Source organism: Aulonocara sp. 'chitande type north' Nkhata Bay, linkage group LG14 (assembly GCF_057382095.1).
Source record: "Aulonocara sp. 'chitande type north' Nkhata Bay isolate Kocher_YH1m ecotype deep benthic linkage group LG14, A_spYH_male_GT1.1, whole genome shotgun sequence".
Classification (NCBI taxonomy): domain Eukaryota; kingdom Metazoa; phylum Chordata; class Actinopteri; order Cichliformes; family Cichlidae; genus Aulonocara; species Aulonocara sp. 'chitande type north' Nkhata Bay.
This window is the reverse complement of record NC_141357.1, coordinates 40,882,947-40,907,014: the sequence shown is the minus strand read 5'-3', so window position 1 is coordinate 40,907,014 and position 24,068 is coordinate 40,882,947. Positions and strand designations below refer to the sequence as shown.

Below are 24,068 nucleotides of genomic sequence, written 5' to 3'. Positions count from 1 at the left end.
TCAATACTCGAGAATCACTTTACTGACTCGTGAATCATGATTCACAAGCCCAACTGACTCATTCACTGACTCATTCCTGTTGCTAAAACTAATTTATTTAGTAGAAATATATCTAGCTTATAATTGAAATTGTGTGGAAAAAAACAACAGCCAGTTTCTTAACAAAAACATTTCTGCTCTGAACTGGAAAAAAAAAAAAACCCTGAGTAGAAGCTCACATCAAGACAATAGCTCCTCAGTTCACAGTAGCATCGCTCAGCTAACATGCAAACAGCACATTTGACTCACTCACCCCCTCTCTCCTGGCTCACAGCTTCTTCTTCTTCTTGGTCGGCAACCAATGCTAAGGAGCATTACCGCCCCCTGGCTCACGGCTCAGTGGACATTTAGATGAGAAAATATATATTTGACACATTTGAGGAAAATACTAATAAAATAAAAAATAAATAAATAAAATAAATGTTCCCTTTAGAAATCTTAAATTTTTTGCTCTATAAAAATAGCTGTTTTTCTGTTTTGCAATCACTCATCTTAGCAGTAGGATTTACATGAAACTGGAATAGCTTTATGCATACTTTTTTCCACACTGACTTTCAGGCTTCTTTAAATTCAGCCATTTGTAGGTAGATACATTTTCATCATACAATGTGCATCCTTCTGTTCCTAACTCATTACCTAGTGCATATCATTATAGATATCCAGCATGAATTTTTAGAGACCGCATGTTCCTTTATTTTCTGCATCTGCACAAGCTTTTTTTGACAGGAAATCTTCAATCCATATAAAAGGCCAGTGATATGAAAAAGAGAGGGACGTCTGATAGGAGCTTAAAAAAAATAATAATAATAATAATATTAAAAGAAAGAGACTAAATCACTGACAAGTGTTAGAGCTTCGTTTTATTTCCAGCAGTGTATGTGTCATTAGGTTTCCTGTTTTTGATCATCCAGAAACAAACATGGTTTTACAACGTTCAAGTAGTGCCTTTTGTTCAGAATATTTTGTAAAAAATGGTGTGTGTGTGTATATATATATATATATATATATATATATATATATATATATATTATAAACAATGACATGTGATGAAGGTGAAAAGCTCTGCTGGTTTCATCTGTTTCTATAGTCCCAAAACACTAGTTATTACAGTTACACATTATTCACATTTCTTAAAAAAAATTCTATGCTTAATAAACACTGGAGAACTTTTTACAAATATCTAATAAATTATACTGAAAAAGAATCTGAAGAAATTCTGCAAACATGATTTATGACAAAACAGTGACATCTTCTGGCCATGTTTATGACAGCAGGACAGGCAGTGTTATTTCTATTCATGTTTAACTGTGAAAAACTGAAGAAGAAAAGTTTTTATTTCAGTCAAATTTAATGCTGTATTTTTTGTATCTTAACAAAATTTGGTCTTTTGGGCACTCAGTCCTATTTCCTGGGAATGAACTTATGTGAACCCTTTAGATAAACAGCAGCCAATTTCAATACAGTGGGTAACAGGAACTAAATGGGCTCTTTGTAGACTGCATCAGAACACAAAGCAGAAGAAATGGGATCTAACATTATTTGATGTAATTAATGACAGTCACAGTTCTTCACTGCAGTACAATGAATATTTCAAAGGCAGTTCCTGTTGCATTATCTGGTTGGATGGTAGGTAATCTGATTACCAACCACCAGGTCACATGTAAACTACATTTCAGTGTGTTGCACTCCTCTGTCAGACATGGCAGGTATAATATTACTGTTTTATTACATCACTAACATACATAAATTTAAAAACAACACATCATTGTGCCGCTGGCTTACATGCGCCCCACAGCAGACCTGATCTGCTCCAGCTGTCAGAACAGACTCTACTACAGTCAGTTACTCTGGTTTTCTCTTTAATAAAATGCAGATCTGGAGCAAATAAAACATCTGTTGGGGTTAACTATGTCTGAAACAGGAGGTCTGAAAGATATAGGCAGTAAAACCAGTGAAATCTCCCACTTCTCCAGATTTGATCACTTCTTTAGAGTCTGAACAGACAGAGATAAGATCAGGTCCATGTTAAAAAGTATCCAGAACTGGAGACCAATTGCCAGTGTAAACCCAGTTTGTGGTGTTCATGGCAATTGTCATGTCTGGTTACTCTGACACTTTGACCCGAAAAGTGACGCGACCCAGAAATTTGTCTCGCTCATCATCATTGCGGAGGTTAGAACCCTCAACTTTACACTCCACCGTCTGCTCGATGTTATAGTCTTCTTTTGTGAACAATAACTTGACTGCAACAAGCGGTTGCACGTAGTCAGGCTGTAAACGGAGAGAGAGGTTGTTAGCTGTAGCTCATAGCCATCTTCTTGGCTTAACCTCATCTAACAGGAGTCTTCTGCAGCCTTTGCCAGCAATTTTATTGAAGTTATCCAACTAAAAATATGGCTGTTGTGTAGTTAATTGTACTGGCAGACCAATCCAAGAAGTCTGAGCTCCAGTTTTCCTGAGTGGTGAACTGTATGGGAGAGAATTATTCAGCTAAATAACACCTTCAACTTACAAACCCAGTCTTGAAAACTGGCCAAAAGGATAACTTCAATCTTTGGCATAAAGCTGGAAAACTGAGCATGAATAACACTATGCACGCCTGCCACCTCTGCTGAGAAAGCCATGTACTTAGTAAATCAGAACTCAAAGAAAGTTTGGGAGGGTTAGGTTACAGACTGCCTACAAAGACTTCATCATCTACTGCATAAATTAAGGACAAGACCAAATTATGTTATTTGCTACTCGCTCCCAAACCACAAGATAAGATAACTTTCTGAATGAATTTCTTTAATTACTTCTTCTAAACCATCAACATGTTTTTTAGACTCCACAAAGAAGTCCTACCATTAGTTAATCCTTCAATCTTAAATATGATCATCCCATCTCTATTAATGGGCTACATACTACAGGCCTAAAAGCTGCCAGTAATTAAAAATCTATCAGTTCACCCAGCTCACCAACCTTTATATTATGTCAAAAATTCTTGACAGAGTATTTGTGAAACAGCTAACTGATCAGAAACCCTTTCTTTGAGTTTCTATCACGGTTCAGAACTTTCAGTACAGAAACAGTATAGTCACTGTTACAAATGATGTTTTTGCCTCTGGCAGTGGAGTGAACTGTGTGCTTGTCCTGCTAGAGTTCAGTGCAGCATTCGATACAATTTACCATAGTATTTTACATTCTTACAACGATTAGAGCATGCCTTAGGTATGAAACCTACTGTGCTGCAGCGGTTTGTTAATTCATATCGATTGGCTTTCTTCATTGGCTCCCTATTAAATCCAGAATTGAATTTAAACTCCTTCTCATATGCTCAGTCGTGAATAATTAAGCCTGATCTCATCTTAAAGACTTCACAGTAGCGCATCACCCAAATACAGTACTTTGCTATCACTGGGAACCACAAGTACGATGGGAGCCAGAGCCTTCAGATTTCAGACCCCTCTTTGTCTGCTGCCATAGGCCTAGGCTGCTAGGGGCTTCCCGTGATGTATCGTTTCTTCACTCACTGTGTTTTTATATACATCTCTGCATTTAATCATTGGTGATTATTAAGTTATGGCATTTGTTATGTCTTCCTCCCACCAACCCCAACCAGTGGCGGCAGATGGCTGCCCATTTCAATCTCCCTTCAATCGGCCAGTCCCTGTCACCAAGCTGAAATTCCCAGTCTTATCCATCTCCCCCATCATTCCAATAGCCTGGTCATTTATGTTGATCTAGAGATCAATTGCAGTCATTCTAACAGAATGATTGCATTTACCCCTCTTACCCCTCTGCAGCCTCCTCCTTGTAAGCTTGCAGCTCTTGCAGCAAGACACTAAAAAATAATTAATTTTCTCATGAAATGCATTTTCCTCCCTTCAGCTCAGTCTTGGGTTCTGTTTGAGTGATTGTGATAAAAGTTGTCATTGTTGTACTTAAAATTTGTAAACCTTGCCTTAAACTGCAGGCACATTCCATGTAAGGTTCTGGTTTCTTTATTTGGTAAGGAATGTTTACTTCCTGCCCTTTATGGGCTCACCTTTGCTTGTATATGGTGGACCATTAGATTTCAGGCTTTTTCACTGCAAATTGGAATTCCTCATGCCTCTTATAGGCATTTCTTCTGAGAACTGACAAATCAATTCATATAACTGTGTATGGACTTTCTTGGCATTTCAGGCCTTCGCAATGTTGCTAATCCTCAAATGTTTCATACTCCTTTAGGCCATGGTAAGATTGGTTCTCTTTTCTTTGAGGGTCCTGCTTTAATTCTGTATACAATAAATTGTGTTCAGTTTAATTAAATTCAGTTTTATCAATATAGCGCCAAATCACAACAACAGTCGCCTCAAGGTGCTTTATATTGTACAGTAGATCGTACAATAATACATACAGAGAAAAACCCAACAATTATATGACCCCCTATGAGCAGCACTTTGGCGACAGTGGGAAGGAAAAACTCCCTTTTAACAGGAAGAAACCTCCAGCAGAACCAGGCTCAGGGAGGGGCGGGGCCATCTGCTGTGATTGGTTGGGGTGAGAGAAGGAAGACAGGATAAAGACATGCTGTGGAAGAGAGACAGAGTTTAACAAAATTAAATGCAGAGTGATGTATAAACACAAGGTTACTGAAGAAGAAAAACTCGATGCATCATGGGAATCCTGAGCAGCCGAGACCTATGGCAGCGTCAGTTCCTACAAATGATCTCTCCTTATGGTTGTTGTGATTTGGTGCGTTACAACTAAAATTAAAGGTAAATATTTAAATAAAGCTTAGCAACCTGTATCAAATACTATTCTTGTATTCATTCCTTGTAGGTTAAGTAAACTTTGACGCTTCAAAAATAGAAGTATTGTCAAAGTGAGAGGAAATCTGTTAACCTTAAAGTTGCTCTGACATTTTCCTGCATAAATAGAAAAGTAGAAATAAATCAGATTTTTTTTTTTTTTTGCTACATAAAAATACTTCTGAATAAGTACTCAGCATGCAATATTTACTCACGTGAGACTTCTTCCCATAGTATGGAAAAAACATCTTATCCAGACGACCCTCAGACGGAAAGTACTGCATCTGCAAGGAAGTGGCTCTCTACGAGAGAGTGAGGCACATATACAGTTCTTCAATTTAATAGTTCGAAAAAGTAATTTCATTTACTACGGAAACCTTCTAATTTGCACTTCTAAAAATGTGGTGAATTCTCCTTTTACGTTTCTCCTCTGCTTCACAGGTGCACCATGGGATATTTGCATGTTGTGGGTTACCTTGGCAGTGCAGTTGACGTAGGGATCTCCTTCTGGTTTCAGGCCGATTACCTGCAGACAGGTTTTTAATTAGTATTCACGCAAGTCATTTTTGGCTTTTTTAAAATCAACAAGTGCTTCACTGACCCGGTTCAGCTTGATTATGATGCAGGGTTTCCCCTCCTTGAACCCAAAGCTGGGGTCAGGCAAACCAGAACACTGACGCAGTGTACTTCGTTTAAACTGACAAACCTTCTTTATCGGCTCATTGTCCTGTGTAGTGTATTCGCCCACCATACACAAGTCATTACGCTCCTGAATACTGTCATTATAACCTGAAGAGGAAGAAAGACAAAATGAGGCTTGTATGTCTGAGCAGGGGCAGAGTCGACACTACCGTATTAGACAACACACAGTAAAGTCGATCAACTCTAGATCAGGGGTGGGCAACTCCAGGCATCGAGGGCCGGTGTCCTGCAGGTTTTAGATCTCACCCTGGGTCAACACACCTGAATCAAATGATGAGTTCATTCCCTGGAGAACCATAAGACATGTTGAGGAGGTCATTTAGCCATTTAAATCAGCTGTGTTGGATCAAGGATAAATCTAAAACCTGTAGGACACCAGCCCTCCAGGCCTGGAGTACCCCACCCCTGCTCTAGCTCTGATCCTACAAACCCATCCATCCATTTTCTTCTGCTTATATGGGGCGAGGTCACGGGGGCAGCAGCCCAAGCAGAGAAGCCCAGACCTCCCTCTCCCCAGCCACCTCCTCCAGCTTATCCGGGGGAACACAAAAGCATTTCCAGGCCAGCCGAAAGATATGATCTCTCCAGCCTGTCCTGGGTCTGCCCCGGGGCCTCCTCCCGGTGGGACATGCCCGGAAAACCTCGCTCATGAGGCGCCAGGGGATGTCAGATGCCCAAACTACCTCAACTGGCTCCTTTCGATGTGGAGGAGCAGCAGCTCTACTCGGAGCCCCTCCCGGATGGCCGAACTTCTCACCCTATCTCTAAGGGAGAGGCCAGCTGTCCTTCGGAGGAAGCTCATTTCCGCCGCTTGTATTCGCGATCTCGTTCTTTTGGTCACTACCCACAGCCCTTGACCACAGGTGAGGGTAGGGACGTAGATCGACCGGTAAATTGAGAGCTCCACTTTTACACTTGGCTCTCTCTTCACCACAACAGACCGGTACAGCGTCCGCATCACTGCAGCTGCTGCAACAATCCATCTGTCGATCTCCCGCTCCCTTCTCCCATCACTCATGAACAAGACCCCGAGATACTTGAACTCTTCCACTTGGGGCAGGGTCTCGTCCCTGATCCGGAGTGGGCACTCCACTCTTTTCCGGCCTACAAACCATTTCACTTTATCAATATTTCTTTGATTTATCGGTCAGCCTTCTGCCAGTGTAGCTCAGGACTCTTACATGAGCTTCTTCATCCGTCCTGTTGGAATTCTTTTGTCTTTGAACATGTTTCATACAGTTTTGAATCACTGCAAGCACATGTAATTCAGACAGCCACAGAGCTTTATCAATCCATGATACTGCCTGCATTGTGTTTCACAGATAGATGGCATGTTGGCTGTGAGCATGCAGCTATCCAACCTCAGATGTGCTGCAGTGTTTATGTGAAAAGCAATGTTTCTTCTGTGGTTTACATACATTAACACGACTTTTCAGGGTTGTTTGATGCTGTCTGCTGATCTGATCTTCCTGCGCTGTATATAGTTTCTCAGTTTTTACCAGAGTGTGTGCTCAGTCCAGGTAAAATTATTATAGTACTGTTAGGCTAAATTGGCTTCCGTCAAAATGTACATCATCATACTCAAATCCTTACTCTGACATATGTGACTGGAACTAAACACCTAAATGAAGAGGCAGAGCTCAGAGTACATCATGAGTGGACTCACTGATCCACCTCACCAGGATCTACAGCAGAGGTGGAGCCAGACACTTTATACACCCGGGGCTTAGCCACCTGCTTCACGTGGCTGCTAGGGACATTGATGAATACACAGACTCAGTCTGCGGATTTATCAGGACATGCGTGGAAGATGTCGTCCCATCCAGAACAGTTAAATCCTTCCCAAATCAAAAACCCTGGATTAACGGAGATGTTCGCGCGGCACGGAGCACCACCTTTGCCTCCGCGAACACATCGGACTACAAACACGCACATTACCAACTCCGGAAGACGATCAAAGCAGCCAAACGTGAGTACAGGGACAGGGTGGAGCAACAGTTTGACAACCCTCGGAGTATGTGGCAGGGACTAAACACGATCACAGACTTTAGAGGGAAAACCAGCACACCGCAGACCACGGCCTCTCTGTGTGAGGATCTAAACGTATTCTACGCTAGATTCGACACAGCGAACACCATGAGACCGGACAGTGTGCGCACTGACGTCATCCGCGGTGCGCACACTGTGTCTGAGGAGGATGTGCGGAGGTGCTTCAGGAAGGTGAACGCACGCAAAGCTACTGGTCCGGACGGGATTCCCGGCCGCGTCCTCAAGTCATGCGCGGCTCAGCTGGCTGGAGTGTTCACGCACATCTTCAACCTTTCCCTCTCTCTGTCTGTAGTCCCAGCCTGCTTCAAAATGGCCACCATCGTCCCTGTACCCAAATCCTCCACCATCTCCTCATTGAACGACTGGCGACCTGTAGCCCTGACCCCCATCGTAAGCAAATGCTTCGAGAAGCTGGTCAGGGACTTCATCTGCTCTGCACTACCCGACTCACTGGACCCTCTACAGTTCGCATACCGCCACAACAGGTCCACTGATGATGCCATAGCCCTGACACTACATACTGCCCTGTCACACCTGGAGAAGAGAGACACGTATGTGAGAATGCTGTTTGTAGATTACAGCTCAGCATTCAATACCATCGTTCCCTCGAAGCTGGACAGGAAACTGCAGGATCTAGGACTGAGCAGCTCCCTCTGCAGCTGGATTCTTAGCTTCCTGTCTGACAGACGCCAGGTGGTCAGACTGGGCAGCATCACCTCATCCCCCATCACACTGAACACTGGTGCTCCACAGGGGTGTGTACTGAGCCCTCTCCTGTACTCACTCTACACCTACGACTGCACAGCCACTAACAACTCCAACATCATTGTGAAGTTTGCGGACGACACTACAGTGGTGGGTCTTATCACCAACAGTGATGAAACAGCTTACAGGGAGGAGGTCAGCTCCCTGACCCACTGGTGTCAAGACAACCATCTCACCCTCAACGTCGCAAAGACAAAGGAGTTGATAGTGGACTTCCGGAGGTGCAGAGAAGTACACACCCCCATCACCATCAACGGCGCTGCTGTGGAGAGAGTGAGCAGCTTCCGGTTCCTTGGTGTACATCTGGCTGAGGATCTTATGTGGTCAGTACACACAAACAAAACAGTGAAGAAGGCGCAGCAGCGCCTCTTCTTTCTCAGGAGACTGAAAAGATTCGGCATGAGCCCCCGCATCCTCAGGACCTTCTATCACTGTGCCATTGAGAGCATCCTCACTGGATGCATCACCACCTGGTATGGCAACAGCACCGCCTACAACTGCAAAGCTCTCCAGCGAGTAGTGCGGTGCTCTGAACGGATAATTGGAGGTGAGCTTCCCTCCCTCCAAGACATCTACAGGAAGCGGTGCCTGAGGAAAGCGGGGAGGATCATCAAGGACTCCAGTCACCCCAGCCATAAACTGTTCAGACTACTTCCATCAGGAAGGAGGTTCTGCAGCATCCGGTCCCGAACCAGCAGACTGAGAGACAGCTTTTTCCATCAGGCCATCAGACTGCTGAACACTTCATAGACACCTCAGCTTCACTACTGGAACTTTAACATTATGCACTCCATACTGTACAGTAACACCACTGTTTTGCACATGTCTCACTCTGTATATTTTATTTTATTTATTGTTTACTCTATTTAATTTGTAAAATATGTGTACACACACACACACACACGTAGAAAAATATTTAGTATACACATCCAGAAATGCATATACTATTATATATTGTACATATATTTATTAGTTTCAGATGTAGCCATTCTTGTATTTTGCTTGTTTACATTATTGTATTTTGCACAACTCTGTTGCTTGTGAAGCTCGCACACAAGAATTTCACTCACATGTGCTGTACCAATATACCTGCACATGTGATGTGACAATAAAAGTGATTTGATTTGCTCTTGTTCCATCTCTGTTCTGTCCTCATCCTCCTCTCTCTCTCTCCCCCTCTCTGTTCCTCTCCCCCCCCCCCTCTCTCTCTCTCTCTCTGCTGACAATCAAGCCAAACACCAACATCATCAAATATACAGTTGAAACCAGATATTTACAAACTCTTCATCTAAAAACACTTTTTTAATTGTAACATCAAATCAGACTAAATCTTTATTTTTTAGATAAATATAAAAACATGTTTGTTAACTTTAAGAGTAAAGAGAGAAACTGTCTGTATTTCTTAATTGTAAATGGCACCAAATTGTATTCAAACTGAGCCACACTTATGGAGCTCCACAATTCTTTTCCTGGTGTTTTGTTAACATCTCTTGATTTTCCCATGTCACAGAAACAGGCTCTGTGTTTTGCCTTATATGCATCCACAGCTGTGCCACCAATTTACTCACATGGACTCTACTAACCAATCAGAAGCTTCTTCAGCTCAGAATGGAATCGTCTGCAGTTTCTTATAATTAACAATATACTTAGTGTACTTGTACTCCTACATTTGATGAAAGTGATACAAAACAGAAGCTCTGTCTCTCTTTATTCTGACATTTAACTAATTCAAAAGATATTTCAATATTTATTTATCTAAAACAAAACAAGTTTACTCTAAATTGATGTTTAACAGTAAAAAAAAAAAAAAAAAAAAAAGTTTTTGTTTTCTCCATAAAGTGTAAATATCTGGTTTAAACTGTGAATATACTGCTGTGTGTTGAAATTCCGTTTTTTGCATAGAAATATACTGAACAACATACAAAGCTTAATATATAAAATAACATCTGAGTTTTTTCTGTGAAAGAAGCTCCTTATGTCCATTGTTGTGTTAATCAGTACATAACTGAAACCGGTTTAGAGAGTTTGTTTAGCCGTGGAAGGTAACAAATGAAAATATGAAATAAACACACATGTAAGCTAAGACTCTCTAAACAAACAGCATTGTTGTTGTTCGGCTTTTCATTTCGCCATTTATTGATTCACTTGAAGAACAAGTAACGTAATATGGGTCAAGTGATCAGTTTGACATCAATCTTTCGTGATACACCGTCATATTTACATTATTTGTACAGTACGAATGATTTGGTTTGGTACCTGGTAAAACTTAAGCTCTCCTCTGTCTGCCTGGCTGTGCTTCTCCTACAGCAAACTCGCAGGCAGCAGCTCCCCCCTCACTCACATGCGTAAGTGCTGTGCTTAGTCACCTAGTGCCTGAGCTCGGATCATACCAAAATTAGGGGGAATTCACGACTGTGCGCTATGTGTTTTGAATAATGTGTGTAGTTTTTGTTTTACACATTTGTCAGTCAGGCATCTAACTATGAAACAAATTACACTCGAAAAAGACCCTGGGCTTCTGAGACACCGATGATCTACAGAGGGGACGCTGGGATGTTAGACCGGATACATTTCACCAAGTGGTGCAATGAGAGGGAAGGTGATCGAGACTGAATGATATCCCATAAATATGATATCCACGTGTCTTTCATGAAGCTCTGCACACAACAGTACATGATGGACACACACAGACAAACCCATGCGTCCAGCACACAGTCATTTGTATTTTATTTATTTTATTTTCTTCAAGCAATATTGAGAGTGATCTATTAAATGTACCAGTCATATTCACTGACATGGAAAATGTGCTACAGGAACACTAACATTGAAATGTGTGTAAAAAAACATTTTGCTTTTCAACCTAAATTCTTAGTCTGAGAACGAACATTAGGTAGCTTAATGGTTCAAGCTCATGTCTGAACACATCTTGGTCCTTTTCTTCCTGGAATAAGCAAAGTCATTTGCAGGAGTACTTCTATAATTCACCCTTACTTCAGCTAGGTTTTGGGCATAATATTAGCACAGAGGTTCACTGATGTTCTACAGGGAGGGCCATTTATATGGATACACCATAATAACATGGGAAGGGTTGGTGATATTAAAGTCCTGTTTGTGGCACATTAGTATATGTGAGGGGGCAAACTCCTCAAGATGGGTGGTGACCATGGTGGCCATTTAGAAGTCGGCCATCTTGGATACAACTTTTGTTTTTTCAATAGGAAGACGGCCATGTGACACATCAAACGTATTGGTAATGTCACAAGAAAAACAATGGTGTGCTTGGTTTCAACGTAACTTTATTCTTTCATGAGTTATTTACAAGTTTCTCTTTGTTCACAGCCATTGATATGTCGAAGAGGTTAACACGTGAGGAGCGGGTCGAAATTGTGTTGATATCTGGTGAACGCAGTAACCGGGTCATTGCAGCAGATTTCAATGCAAGACACCCTACGAGACCACCCATCTCCCATGCTACAGTCATCAAACTGCTTGCTAAGTTTCATGAAACCGGTTCAGTGTTGGATTTGCCAAAATGTGGACGCAAGAAAACTGTCACTAATGAAGAAACATCAGTGGCTGTCCTAGCTTCATTCAGCAAGAGCCCACAGCGTAGCACTCGCCGCATGTCACTGGAGAGTGGTATTAGTCGAACATCTCTCCGGCGGATATTAGCTACTCACAAATGGCACCCTTACAAACTCCAGCTACTGCAGCATCTCAACGAGGATGACCCAGATTGGCGCACACAATTTGCAGAATGGGCAAAACAAAAATTGGAACAGGACCCTCAGTTCACGCAGAAGATTTTGTTCAGTGATGAGGCAAACTTTTATGTGAAAGGTGAAGTTAACAACAGTACTTTTGAAATGGTGCCGGTGCTTAAACGGTGCTCGAACCGGTGCTTAAAGAATGAAGAACACAAACTTTGTCCAAAAACCTCTCGTTTAGCTGTTTTTTTGTAAAAAGATAACAATGAAGATTAGATCAAGTTTTGACAATTCCAGAAATCCTGGAAATGAGTTTGGAGACTCTGTGTGGCGGTTTACATGTTGTACTCACTTTGCAGGAGGTTGTGCAACTGTTGCATGTAATGTTTGTAGTTTTCTGGGTCACTGCGGTTGAAAGTAATTTCAACTGCATGAGGACGAATCACCAAACCTGCAACAAAATCAAAGTCATTACTGAAATTTTAAAAAAATGACCATAAGTAAGGATGAGTGGCAGTAGGGTGAAACAGGAAATGAAAGCACCTGGACTGGCCACTCGATCCTGATGTCGGGGCACATTTTCGTCAAGCGTCTGCAACATCACCCACATGGTGAGAGAAAACATTCCCCCCAGGAAACCATAAAAGATGAGGTAGAAGAGGAGGATGAGACCTACAGAGAACATTCAAATGTTACTTTGTTTCACTGTTGTGGTTAAATAGACAGCAAGAGAATAGCCATTGTTGACTATCAAAAATACTATGGAAACCAGTACCCACAGTTAAAGAGTGATTATAGAAAAGAATGCCTTTATTGTCACTGTACGATTGTACAGTGAGATACAGATCATCTCATACTCAGTGCAAAGGGGGGGGCAGTTCTGCTGCTCTATATACACATATGGACATTGTTAACAAAAACAATGAAAAAAAAAAATATAAAAACACCCAGCACGCCCCTGCGGGCGGTTTATCCTTCAAGCTCGGGTCCTCTACCAGAGGCCTGGGAGCTTGAGGGTCCTGTGCAGTATCTTAGCTGTTCCCAGGACTGCGCTCTTCTGGACAGAGATCTCCGATGTTTTTCCCGGGATCTGCTGGAGCCACTCGCCTAGCTTGGGAGTCACCGCACCTAGTGCTCCGATTACCACGGGGACCACCGTTACCTTCACCCTCCACATCCTCTCGAGCTCTTCTCTGAGCCCTTGGTATTTCTCCAACTTCTCGTGTTCCTTCTTCCTGATATTGCTGTCATTGGGAACCGCTACATCGATCACTACGGCCGTCTTCTTCTGTTTGTCTACCACCACTATGTCCGGTTGGTTAGCCACCACCATTTTGTCCGTCTGTATCTGGAAGTCCCACAGGATCTTAGCTCGGTCATTCTCCACCACCCTTGGGGGCATCTCCCATTTTGACCTCGGGACTTCTAGGTTATACTCGGCACAGATGTTCCTGTACACTATGCCGGCCACTTGGTTATGGCGTTCCATGTATGCCTTGCCTGCTAGCATCTTGCACCCTGCTGTTATGTGCTGGATAGTCTCTGGGGCATCTTTACACAGCCTGCACCTGGGGTCTTGCCTGGTGTGATAGACCCCAGCCTCTATGGATCTTGTACTCAGAGCTTGTTCTTGTGCTGCCATGATTAGTGCCTCTGTGCTGTCTTTCAGTCCAGCTTTGTCCAGCCACTGGTAGGATTTCTGGATATCAGCCACCTCCTCTATCTGCCGGTGGTACATACCGTGCAGGGGCCTGTCCTTCCATGATGGTTCCTCGTCTCCCTCCTCTTTCTTGGGTTTCTGCTGCCTGAGGTATTCACTGAGCACTCGGTCAGTTGGGGCCATCTTCCCAATGTATTCTTGGATGTTCCTTGTCTCATCCTGGACTGTGGTGCTGACACTCACCAGTCCCCGGCCCCCTTCCTTCCGCTTAGCGTACAGCCTCAGGGTGCTGGACTTGGGGTGAAACCCTCCATGCATGGTCAGGAGCTTTCTTGTCTTTATGTCAGTGGCTTCTATCTCCTCCTTTGGCCAGCTTATTACCCCAGCAGGGTACCTGATCACGGGCAGGGCGTATGTGTTGATGGCCCGGATCTTGTTCTTACCATTCAGCTGACTCCTCAGGACTTGCCTGACCCTCTGCAGGTACTTGGTGGTTGCAGCCTTTCTAGCGGCCTCTTCATGGTTCCCATTTGCCTGCGGGATCCCCAGGTACTTGTAACTGTCCTCTATGTCTGCAATGTTGCCTTCTGGTAGTTCAATCCCCTCAGTTCTGACTACCTTCCCTCTCTTTGTTACCATCCGACTACACTTCTCCAGTCCGAACGACATTCCAATGTCATTGCTGTATAGCCTGGTAGTGTGGATCAGTGAATCGATGTCTCGTTCACTCTTGGCATACAGCTTGATGTCATCCATGTACAGGAGGTGGCTGACAACTGCTCCGTTCCGTAGTCGGTATCCGTAGCCAGTCTTGTTAATGATCTCACTGAGGGGGTTCAGGCCTATGCAGAACAGCAGTGGGGACAGAGCATCTCCTTGGTAGATCCCGCACTTGATGGTAACTTGTGCTATGGGCTTGGAGTTGGCCTCTAGTGTTGTACGCCACATCCCCATTGAGTTCCTGATGAAGGCTCTTAGGGTCCCATTGATCTTGTACAATTCTAGGCATTCCAGTATCCAGCTGTGGGGCATTGAGTCATAGGCCTTCTTGTAATCAATCCAGGCAGTGCACAGGTTGGTCAGTCTGGTCTTGCAGTCTCGGCTGATTGTTCTGTCTACCAGTAGCTGGTGTTTTGCACCTCTGGTATTCTTGCCAATTCCTTTCTGTGTCCCGCTCATGTATTGACCCATGTGCCTGTTCATCTTAGCCGATATGATGCCTGACAGGAGCTTCCATGTAGTACTGAGGCAGGTTATTGGTCGGTAGTTGGAGGGGACCGGTCCCTTCTTGGGGTCCTTGGGGATCAGGACCGTCCGGCCTTCAGTTAGCCATTCCGGGTGTCTTTCGTTAACTAGCAGCTGGTTCATTTGTGCTGCCAGACGCTCGTGGAGTGCAGTCAGCTTCTTCAGCCAGTAGGCGTGAACCATGTCGGGCCCTGGTGCTGTCCAACTCTTCATACTGGAGACCCTTTCTTGGATATCTGCCACTGTGATGGTTACTGGACCCTGTTCAGGGAGGTCGCTGTGGTCTGCCCTCAGATCCTCTAGCCACTGAGCATTGCCGTTATGGGTTGCATCCTTCTCCCATATGCTCTTCCAGTATTGCTCCGTCTCCAGCCTTGGTGGTGCTGTTCTCTCATTGTTCCCTTGCCACTGAGAGTACACCTTTGCTGGTTCTGTGGAGAACAGCTGGTTTATTCTCCTGCCTTCTATCTCTCTGGTGTACCTCCTCAAGCGGCTGGCCAATATCAATATATATATATATATATATATATATATATATATATATAAATAAAATGTACAAATTTACAATCAGGTGTAAAAGACAGAAAAGAAAAAGTAAATAAATAAATAAACTGGGTTTTGTATATACAGTTACCGGTGATTGCACATAGAATTTAGTATTACACAATGGTGATTTATGGAGGGAACTGGAAAAATGTGGGGGTGGGGCTGTGCTATCGGAGCTCAGGATGGTTATGGCCTTTGGAAAGAAACTGTTCTTGAGTCTGTGGGTCTTTGTGCTGATGCACCTGTACCGCCTCCCTGAGGGAAGCAGGCTGAACATGTTGAAACCAGGGTGGGAGCTGTCCTTGATGATGTTTGCTGCTCTGCTGAGGCAGCAGGAGGAGAAAATGTCCATCAGGGAGGGGAGAGGGCAGCTGATGAGCTTCTGTGCTGCCTTAACTACATTCTGAAGCCTCACTCTACCCGCCTTAGTGCAGCTGCCCTACCATACCGTGATGCAGTTTGTTAGCAGGCTCTCAATGGATGAGCAGTAGAACATCAGACGCCCGCTGAGATGTTGTCTCTCCAGGAGATGTCAGCAGAGATGAGGACACCAAGGAACTGGAAGGTGTGGACTCTCTCCACACGCTCCCCGTTGATGTAAAGAGAGGCTAAGTCAGTGCTGTGCCTCATGAAGCCGACAATGACCTCTTTGGTTTTCTTAGTGTTCAGTGCCAGGCTGTTCTCTGAACACCAGGCTGCCAACTTCACGACTTCCTCTCTGTAGGCTGCCTCGTCTCCCTTTGAGATGAGGCAGCCTACCGTGGTGTCATCAGCAGACTTGATGATGAGATTGTTGTTTTGGGTTGAACTGCAGTCGTGGATGTAGAGAGAATACAGGAGGGGGCTCAGCACACAGCCCTGTGGGGAGCCGGTGATCAGTGTGCGAGTGGAGGAGAGATGAGGGCGGAGTCTTACAGTCTGGGGCCGGTTTGTGAGAAAGTCCTTTATCCAGGCGCATGTGAGAGGCGGGAGGCCAAGAGTGACCAGTTTGATGATGAGGACGTCTGGGATGATTGTTTTACTGGGACATGCATGTTCTAGGGGACTCAGCACAGAGTGGAGGGCGATGGCGTCTTCTGTGGATCTGTTTGCACGGTATGCAAACTGGTGGGGGTCGAATTCTGGGGGAAGGTAGTCCTTGATGTGCTGAAGGACTAGTTTCTCAAAGCATTTCATGATTACCGGTGTGAGGGCCACAGGGCGGTAATCGTTCAGGCTGGTGATGGGAGACTTCTTCGACACTGGGATGTTTGTTTCTGATTTTAGACAGGATGGGATGGCTGCCTGATCCAGTGAGAGGTTGAAGATTCTGGTGAAGATGAGGGTGAGCTGGTGGGCACATGCTCTTAGCACCTTGCCAGGTACTCCATCTGGACTCCATCTGGCCTTCCTGGGGTTCACTGCTAGGAGCACATGTCTGACATCGTGCTCCGCTACAGTGAGTGGAGCGGTGCAGGAACCAGGTGAGGATGAGAGCAGGGCTGAAGCAGATGAGTACTGCTGTTGTGGCGTTTCAAAGCTGGTGAAGAAGCGATTTATTTCCTCTGGCAGCTGTACATTCAGTGCACTGTTTTCACAGTGCTGCCTTTGTGGTTTATGTCGTCTTGTATGCCCTACCACACCTCCTGTGTGTTGTTGCTCGACAGCTGGGACTCGATGCTTCTTTTATGGTCTTTAATTCCTCTTTTCAAATCGGCTCAAGGAGTGATCGAACCTGGCCCGTTTTTGTTTTGGGAAAACCCGAATGCTTTTGTCCACAGTCACATTTCCAATACAGAACTTGATGTAGTCCAGTAATAATAATAATAATAATAATAATGATGATGGATTGGATTTATATAGCGCTTTTCAAGGCACCCAAAGCGCTTTAAAATACCACTATTCATTCACTCTCACATTCACACACTGGTGGAGGCAAGCTACGGTTGTAGCCACAGCTGCCCTGGGGCAGACCGACAGAAGCGAGGCTGCCATAGCCCCAGTACTGATTCTGTGAAAGTTTCTAGGTTCTGATATTGAAATATGTCCCAGTCTGTCTGTGTGGAGCAGTCCTGCAGTTTGGAGAGATCATTTTCAGGCCAGGTTGTAACTGTCTTTGTGGTGGGCTTGGTACTGCATCTGAGGGGGGTGTAGGCTGGGGAGAGCAGGAGGGAGAGGTCTTCGGACTGGCCGAGGTGGGGGGAGGGATGTGGCATGGAAACATTCTTAACAAAAAAAACTAGTTCAAGCACATTTTGTTCATACTACTGTACTATATTAGTACATCTGAGTTATTGTGAACCAAAGAAGTCCATACCAGCTGCATAAAACTGCTTACAGAGCCATTTCTACACCTTTATCAGCACCACTTTCTCTGATTCACTTGTAAGGAAAGTTAAATGTGCTTGCACCTCTAGGGCAGGAAAGCAGAAGGGAGTCAGACTGAAGAAACTGAACAGTTGTGCTTGATTTTATGATCTATCGCCCACTTAAACTATTACTTCTGTTCAGGAAAACACATAACTTTAATTTGGCATCTTAAAACATGGATAACAAAATGACAAAATATATTTTAGCAATAAAATTATCAGCTTGATTAAAGAGCTTGTACCTCCTGGTGGATTAACAATTACAGAAACAGGGGGCTTGGGTCCTGGTTGGTGTGTTGCCGGGGTTGTGGGCGGGTGGGTGCATGGGGGCCCAGCCCTGGAGCAGGGTGCCGCCGGTGCATCGAGCCACCTGGGGGGCTCTTCAACTGGTGGGGAAGATTGTCACATCTTGCAGGAGCTTTCCTCTCCTCAGGGGCTCTCTCTACAGGAGGGGGAGATACAGGAGAGGTGGAGGAAGATCTCAGCCTGGGTGTTTATTGTCTTATGTAGTCTGGAAGAAGAGTGGATGGTGGGGTGGGTGCAGTTTTCTCTGTGGTGGGGTTGGGTGGACTGTCCTGGGCTCTGTGGGGCCGGGGGGCGCTGCTGCGCTGGGCCCCGGTCTGGATGGGCCTGGGCCCCCTTTCCCTGGTGGGTCGCGGAGTATGGGGGTGCCTACTGGGGTCAGCGGGGGAGCTGGCCCCAGGGAGGGGTCACTTGCCCCTCCCTTCCTTCCCTCCCCATCTCCAGCTGCCTCCCTCTTCCCGCTCCACCACAACTACCCACACATGCAGGACCTTGGAGTAGGGGTATGTCACCAGGGTGCAGAGGAGGCCACCCCCCGTCCCCTTCTGGCTGCCTCTGCCTCAATTTTATCCCACAACTTAGACATTCACATTACTCACACTCTCATTACACATACATATAGGATCTTGGGGGTGGGCACGATACACGGAATCCAAAGTACCATCAGGGTGTACACCCCACCCCTGGCGTCGTTGCCCACCTCTCAATTTTAAATACACGTAGACATTGAGGGCTAGCAGGAGGGACCATGCGCTTACCTGCTGCTCTCTGGCAGGTAGCTCCATGCCCTCCTGGGTTTTAAATGCACCTTAGAACACACATGCATCAACACTACAATGAGCGGGTGGAGGGAGGTTTGGAGTCTTCTCTCACCCCCATTCTCTGCGACCTGCTGGAGCGGGGTGGCTAGGAGGAGGAGTTGGCCGTCCGACTGCGGTCTGGAGTGTGGGGCCTCCCTGCTGCTGCGGAGTCGGGGCGGTCTGCCTCCCCCCACCGCAGGGAAAAGGGTAACACCACCTGGGTCTGGGTGCAGTTCCCCCCCTCCAGGGGCAAGGGTACCTAGACCCGGGGCTTAGAGTACGCTTGGGGAGTGTGATCGTGTGTACAGCGTCTCTTTATGTCTGTCTCCACGTTGGTTGAGTGTGGAGTAAGTGTATATGAGAGCATGAGGGTGGGAATGGATGTTTGTATATGTGTGTGCCTGTATGTCTGTGTCTATATGTCAGGTTGGGTGTCAGGCGCCACCTCTCTGGGGACATCTTAGGCCCTCCAAGGTATGGAGGCCTATCTCCCCCTACCACCACTTCCCCTGCCAGTGGCGGACTCCCTCAGACATCGGTGCGTTGGTGGTTCTTTGTGTCCGGGGATGGGCGTCCAGGTACACACCGGCTCACTCCTCACTCCTTCTTTCACTCCTCGTTCAAACCGTCTGTCTTCCCTGTCCATCATGTGAGATTTGGCATCTTCAAAGAGTGACCTTTGACCTTCAGATGCAGATGTACAGCTGAGTCCTGTCGAGGTGGCTGTTTGGTGTCTCCAGTATAGAGGTCTGAGCTCTCCTCGCTGCACTGCACAGCTACACTACATTGTTTAGTTTGTGTCTGAGTGTGTGGCTGGGCTAGTACTACTCTGGGAAGACACTCCTGGCGCAGAGAACTGAAGAAGCTTCTTGGATGAGAGGTGAAACGTCTTCAAGGAACTTAAAGAAGTCCAGACGCTTTTCTTCCCAAGCTCCTTAGACTACGATGACCTGGATGACTGAGAAGCTTCACAGACAAGATGCTCCTGAGTTTCTCTGATAAACCTGATACATGAAGGATGACAATGTTGTTCTGTTTGTCTTTCTTATCCTCCCTAACTGGTGTCTGACCTTCTCTCCTCTGCATATTTGCTGACTTGATAAAAGCTCAATTATGATAACCGCATGTTTTAGGAGCTTAATTTACATGTGTGGATTCCCTCTTTTTCCCTTCAGGCTTAGAGGGAACATTTTCTGCCCGGAGTTGTTGTAGAGTCCTGATTACTCCAAGTTTGTGTTCCAGAGGGTGGTGTAAAGTGTAAAGTGTGCGTGTTAGTCCCCATAGGGAAATAGTTCCTCTGCATTTAACCCATTCACCCAGTGAAGCAGTGGGCAGCCGCCAGTGCAGCGCCCGGGGAGCAGTGTGTAGGGACGGTACCTTGCTCAGGGGTACCTCAGGGTAGCCGTTCAGTGGAGTCGAACCCCCGACCTTCCGATCATGGGGCCACCACTCTACCTACTGAGCTATCCCTGCCCCTGGTGGGAGTCACACACAGGGAAAACATGCAAACTCTTTACTGAAAGAACCTAATGCCACAGGTGCAATGCAGCAATAAAGAAACACAGCTTTTTCATTAAAAAAAAACCAAAACAAAAAACAAACATGCCTTTGTGTAATCTGAAAGAGCTGGACAAGCACAAAGCATCAAACTAGCAATCAGACTTCAGGTGTAGCAGCTATAAGTCTTATAGCCTGATTATTAGGGGTGTGGCAGGGGGATATAACTGTTAGCTAAAAGGAGCTTGCAAAGAAAAGCGTCTGGACTTCTTCAGAACTTCTTCAGTTCAGAACTGAAGAAGCTTCTTGGATGAGAGGTGAAACGTCTTCAAGCAACTTAAAGAAGTCCAGACGCTTTTCTTTGCAAGCTCCTTTGACTACGATGACCTGGATGACTGAGAACCTTCACAGACATAACTGTTAGCTGTCTTCTAGGCTTCATTTTAACTCAAATTTTATTAATACAGCGCCTAATCACAACAGTCACCTCAAGGCACCTTATACTGTAAGGTAGTAATAGATACAGAAAAACCCAACAGTCATATGACCCTCTATGAGCAAGCACTTTGGTGACAGTGGGAAGGAAAAACTCCCTTTTAACAGGAAGAAACCTCTGGCAAGTAACTGATTGGAGTGCCATGTTTTTTTATACACGAAGAACTTTAATGGTCCTAGAACAGACTACTGAGGAACCTGAAATGTGATCATATTCTGGAGCTTTTCCAGTAACTGCTGACTGGTCAATTAAAATTCTTATTATTCAGTTAAATTTGATATGGTGAAGGAATGAAGAGGGGGTGTTTTGTTTGTTTAATTTGGTTGGTAGAGGGGGGGTTTACAGAAACCATACTGGTGTTTGTAAAGAGTTAAATTAGTATGTACATGGGAAAAAAAGAAAAAAAAACTTTTCTAAATAAAAGCTACGCCCAGCTCCTGTATTCACGAGAATACCTGATTTGGCAAATACTTTTCATCAGATGTCTTTCCTGACACAAACTCTAAAGGATCCCTTTTCCAGGATTAAACCAAGATATTGTTTGGTGAATGTGTAAGCCAAAAAAATGAGTTACAAAGTAGTACTTTTGTATGCATTAGAGAGGGTTTACAGTAATTAAAGCAGCATGTATTGTTAAGTTCAGTCTGTTATCTGTGTGTTCATTTTTTTCCTGTCAGGCTGTGTTTTATCAGCTTTGTATCATTATCAGCTCAGACTTCTGCCTAAACATCCAGCATCACTTCGCACTGATGCTGAACAGACTAAGGCCATGTCCACACTAATACGTTTTTGTTTGAAAATGCATCTTTTTCTCTCTGTCCACACTGAGATGGCGTTTTTGGTCAAGGAAAACCGCGTTTTGAAAACGCTCTCCAAAGCAGATACATTTGAAAATCCCATTTTTGCGTTGCAGTGTGGACAGCAAACCCGGAGCCTTTTTGAAAACAATGACACATTTTAGTTATGTGATGCAGTCATGTGACCAATTAAACTAAAATAGCAGAGGGCAATTTACAGCAGTTGTTTTGTCTGTTCTCAATTTTGACAGCCCTATTAAAGATTAATATCAGTCTGCACATGCTCCAGAGAGCTTTTCTTCAAATTCTTTAATTCTCACTCGCTTTTTAAACTTTGTACTTTTGTGTTACTCACAGCAACAACTCCACCTCATTGTTAGTCCTTTAAAAAAAAACCTCTGCTTTTCCTCGACGTTTTGCTGCAACGTTTCAAAGAGCCAGTGTTCTGAGAAACCATCCTACTCTGACAAAACGTCCTACCTGCATTATAATTTTGACAGTGACTTGCAACTAAACCTAACCCTACCCATAACCATAACCTTAAGAAGTATTCCGGATGGGTGAGAGAAAAAGAAGCTAATTCGGTGTCGGTGTTGTGCGCAGAAACATTGGGTAGGATGTTTTTTTCAGGTAGGATGGATTCCCAGAACACCTGAAAGTTTATAAAAAGAAAAAAAAAAAGAAAAAAAGAAATGAGGCAGGTTGAATCTTCTTATTTTTCACGCATGCGCAGAACTGGAATGTAAGCGTTTTTGGCCGTTTCAATGTGGACGCACACCTCTGTGAAAATGGATGAAAACGATAGTGTGGACGTGGAACGTTTTCAAACTAATTTATCTGGGCTAGTGTAGACGTAGCCTAAATCATTTAAAAATCAACCGGTTTTTCTCACTTCCTGTCAGATAACTCCTGCTCCACAGGGACCTAAAACTAAGGAGCCAAAATGGCTTCCTTCAAACAAGATGAACTTAAGACCAAGGCCCAGGCTCAGATGAAGGAGGATTATTTGGAACAGAGTCATGCTGAGCTACTCTAGAAAGCCCAAAAATGAGGACATGAAGGTGGAAGTGAGGAGAACAGTTCTGATGAGTTGTGTCTTTGATACTGTTGGCTGTAACCCCAGAGACATTAATTCAGTCACGGTTGCGATGTCATCAGCATTACTGAACTTTTTAAACTGGAAATTTATTAATAAATCCTCAGTGTGTTGATCCTATTTTCATGTTAAGACTGAAAGCTTTTAAAACAGTTTTGTTTTTCGTAGTCACGACGGAACGGACAAACTCTTTTATTAAAATCTTTGCTGGGTTAGGATGATGATCCTAAATCTGCCTCTTAGTCTTTTGTAAATAAATGATAAGTAACGATTTTACCTCAGTCATGACTGTAGAAATCTTATAAGCAGTCTTCCCTCTGAGCTTCACTCAGACTCATTAAATCTCATCAACGATTAAAATCAATATGAACACGATGGTTATTAAATGTTAGTGTTGAATGTGTGCATTAGTACACAGTGTGTGCAGGCTGTGGTGTACAGCAGCATAAATACTGCAGTATGTTGTAGTACCGTCACAGAGTTGCAGAGGATTTTACATAATTAAACATGAACTCGGCGCGCCTGAGGGCGCAGAGGGTGAATCTGCTTTATTCTGACATCTTCAGCTGTGTTAATGAAAATCACTCATCCGAGCTCACATATTAGCCCGGCTCGGCCCGATCCGGCTCGGCCCACTGTGAAGCTGCGCGCATCGTGACAGGCACCCTTAGCTCAGCGGGATTACAGCCGTGACCGACCGAGCCGAGTAGGGTCAGACCGGGTCAGAACAGACTTCAACTGTCGGGAAAAGATCAGGTTCTTTGGCCGCCTCTCTTACCCCAGCTGCCAGCGGTTCGGCCCAGAAACTCCCCGGTCCGCGGGTTGTAGATGAAATCCTTCCAGGAATCCTGCTTCTCCTCCTTCTTCTTCTCCATTTTCGCTTCATTCGCTTCTTTCTTGTCGTCCTTCTTTTCCTGTTTCTCCTCCTTTTTCTCTTCTTTCTCCTCCGCCTTCACCTCCTCCTTCGTATTATCCTGGTTCTGATCTTGGTTCGGTTCCTGGGTCTGATCCTGATTTGGTTCCTGGGTCTGGACCTGCGGACTGGACGACATACCGATGCCGGACTAAACTGATCTGGGCTAATCAAGGCTAAACACCAACAGCTGGGATAAACCGATCCGTCGGATCTACGTGAGGAGCCCTGTACGCGCACGCGCAATCACACACACACACACAAGCACATAGGGACTGCTGCAGAACGAGACGCATGCGCAGCACAGAGCATGTGTGAGGGCTGAGGGTC

The 24,068-nt window shown here is 44.8% G+C and overlaps 1 protein-coding gene across 1 annotated transcript; it reads right to left on the bottom strand.

Annotated features, from left to right (window-relative positions):
• Nucleotides 1-881: 881 nt before the first annotated feature.
• On the bottom strand, nucleotides 882-23,999 carry LOC147315348 (sodium/potassium-transporting ATPase subunit beta-3-like). The gene is made up of 7 exons (XM_086262646.1): nucleotides 23,604-23,999; nucleotides 12,581-12,709; nucleotides 12,390-12,488; nucleotides 5,416-5,603; nucleotides 5,290-5,340; nucleotides 5,030-5,116; nucleotides 882-2,310 (listed from the first exon to the last, which is right to left on the bottom strand). Exons 1-7 carry the CDS (start codon nucleotides 23,875-23,877, stop codon nucleotides 2,143-2,145), a joined length of 996 nt encoding a protein of 331 aa, XP_086118772.1. The 5' UTR covers nucleotides 23,878-23,999; the 3' UTR covers nucleotides 882-2,142.
• Between the last annotated feature and the right edge of the window lie 69 nt (nucleotides 24,000-24,068).

What these genes read in the sequence shown, in the direction of transcription:
- LOC147315348 (XM_086262646.1), bottom strand. Translation starts at nt 23,877, where the DNA reads ATGTCGTCCAGTCCGCAGGTCCAGACCCAGGAACCAAATCAGGATCAG. An exon ending in GTTGCACAACCTCCTGCAAA is followed by an intron (nt 5,604 to 12,389) that starts GTGAGTACAACA and finishes CTTCCTCTTCAG; the next exon opens with GTTATAATGACAGTATTCAG. An exon ending in ACGTCAACTGCACTGCCAAG is followed by an intron (nt 5,117 to 5,289) that starts GTAACCCACAAC and finishes ACTCTCTCGTAG; the next exon opens with AGAGCCACTTCCTTGCAGAT.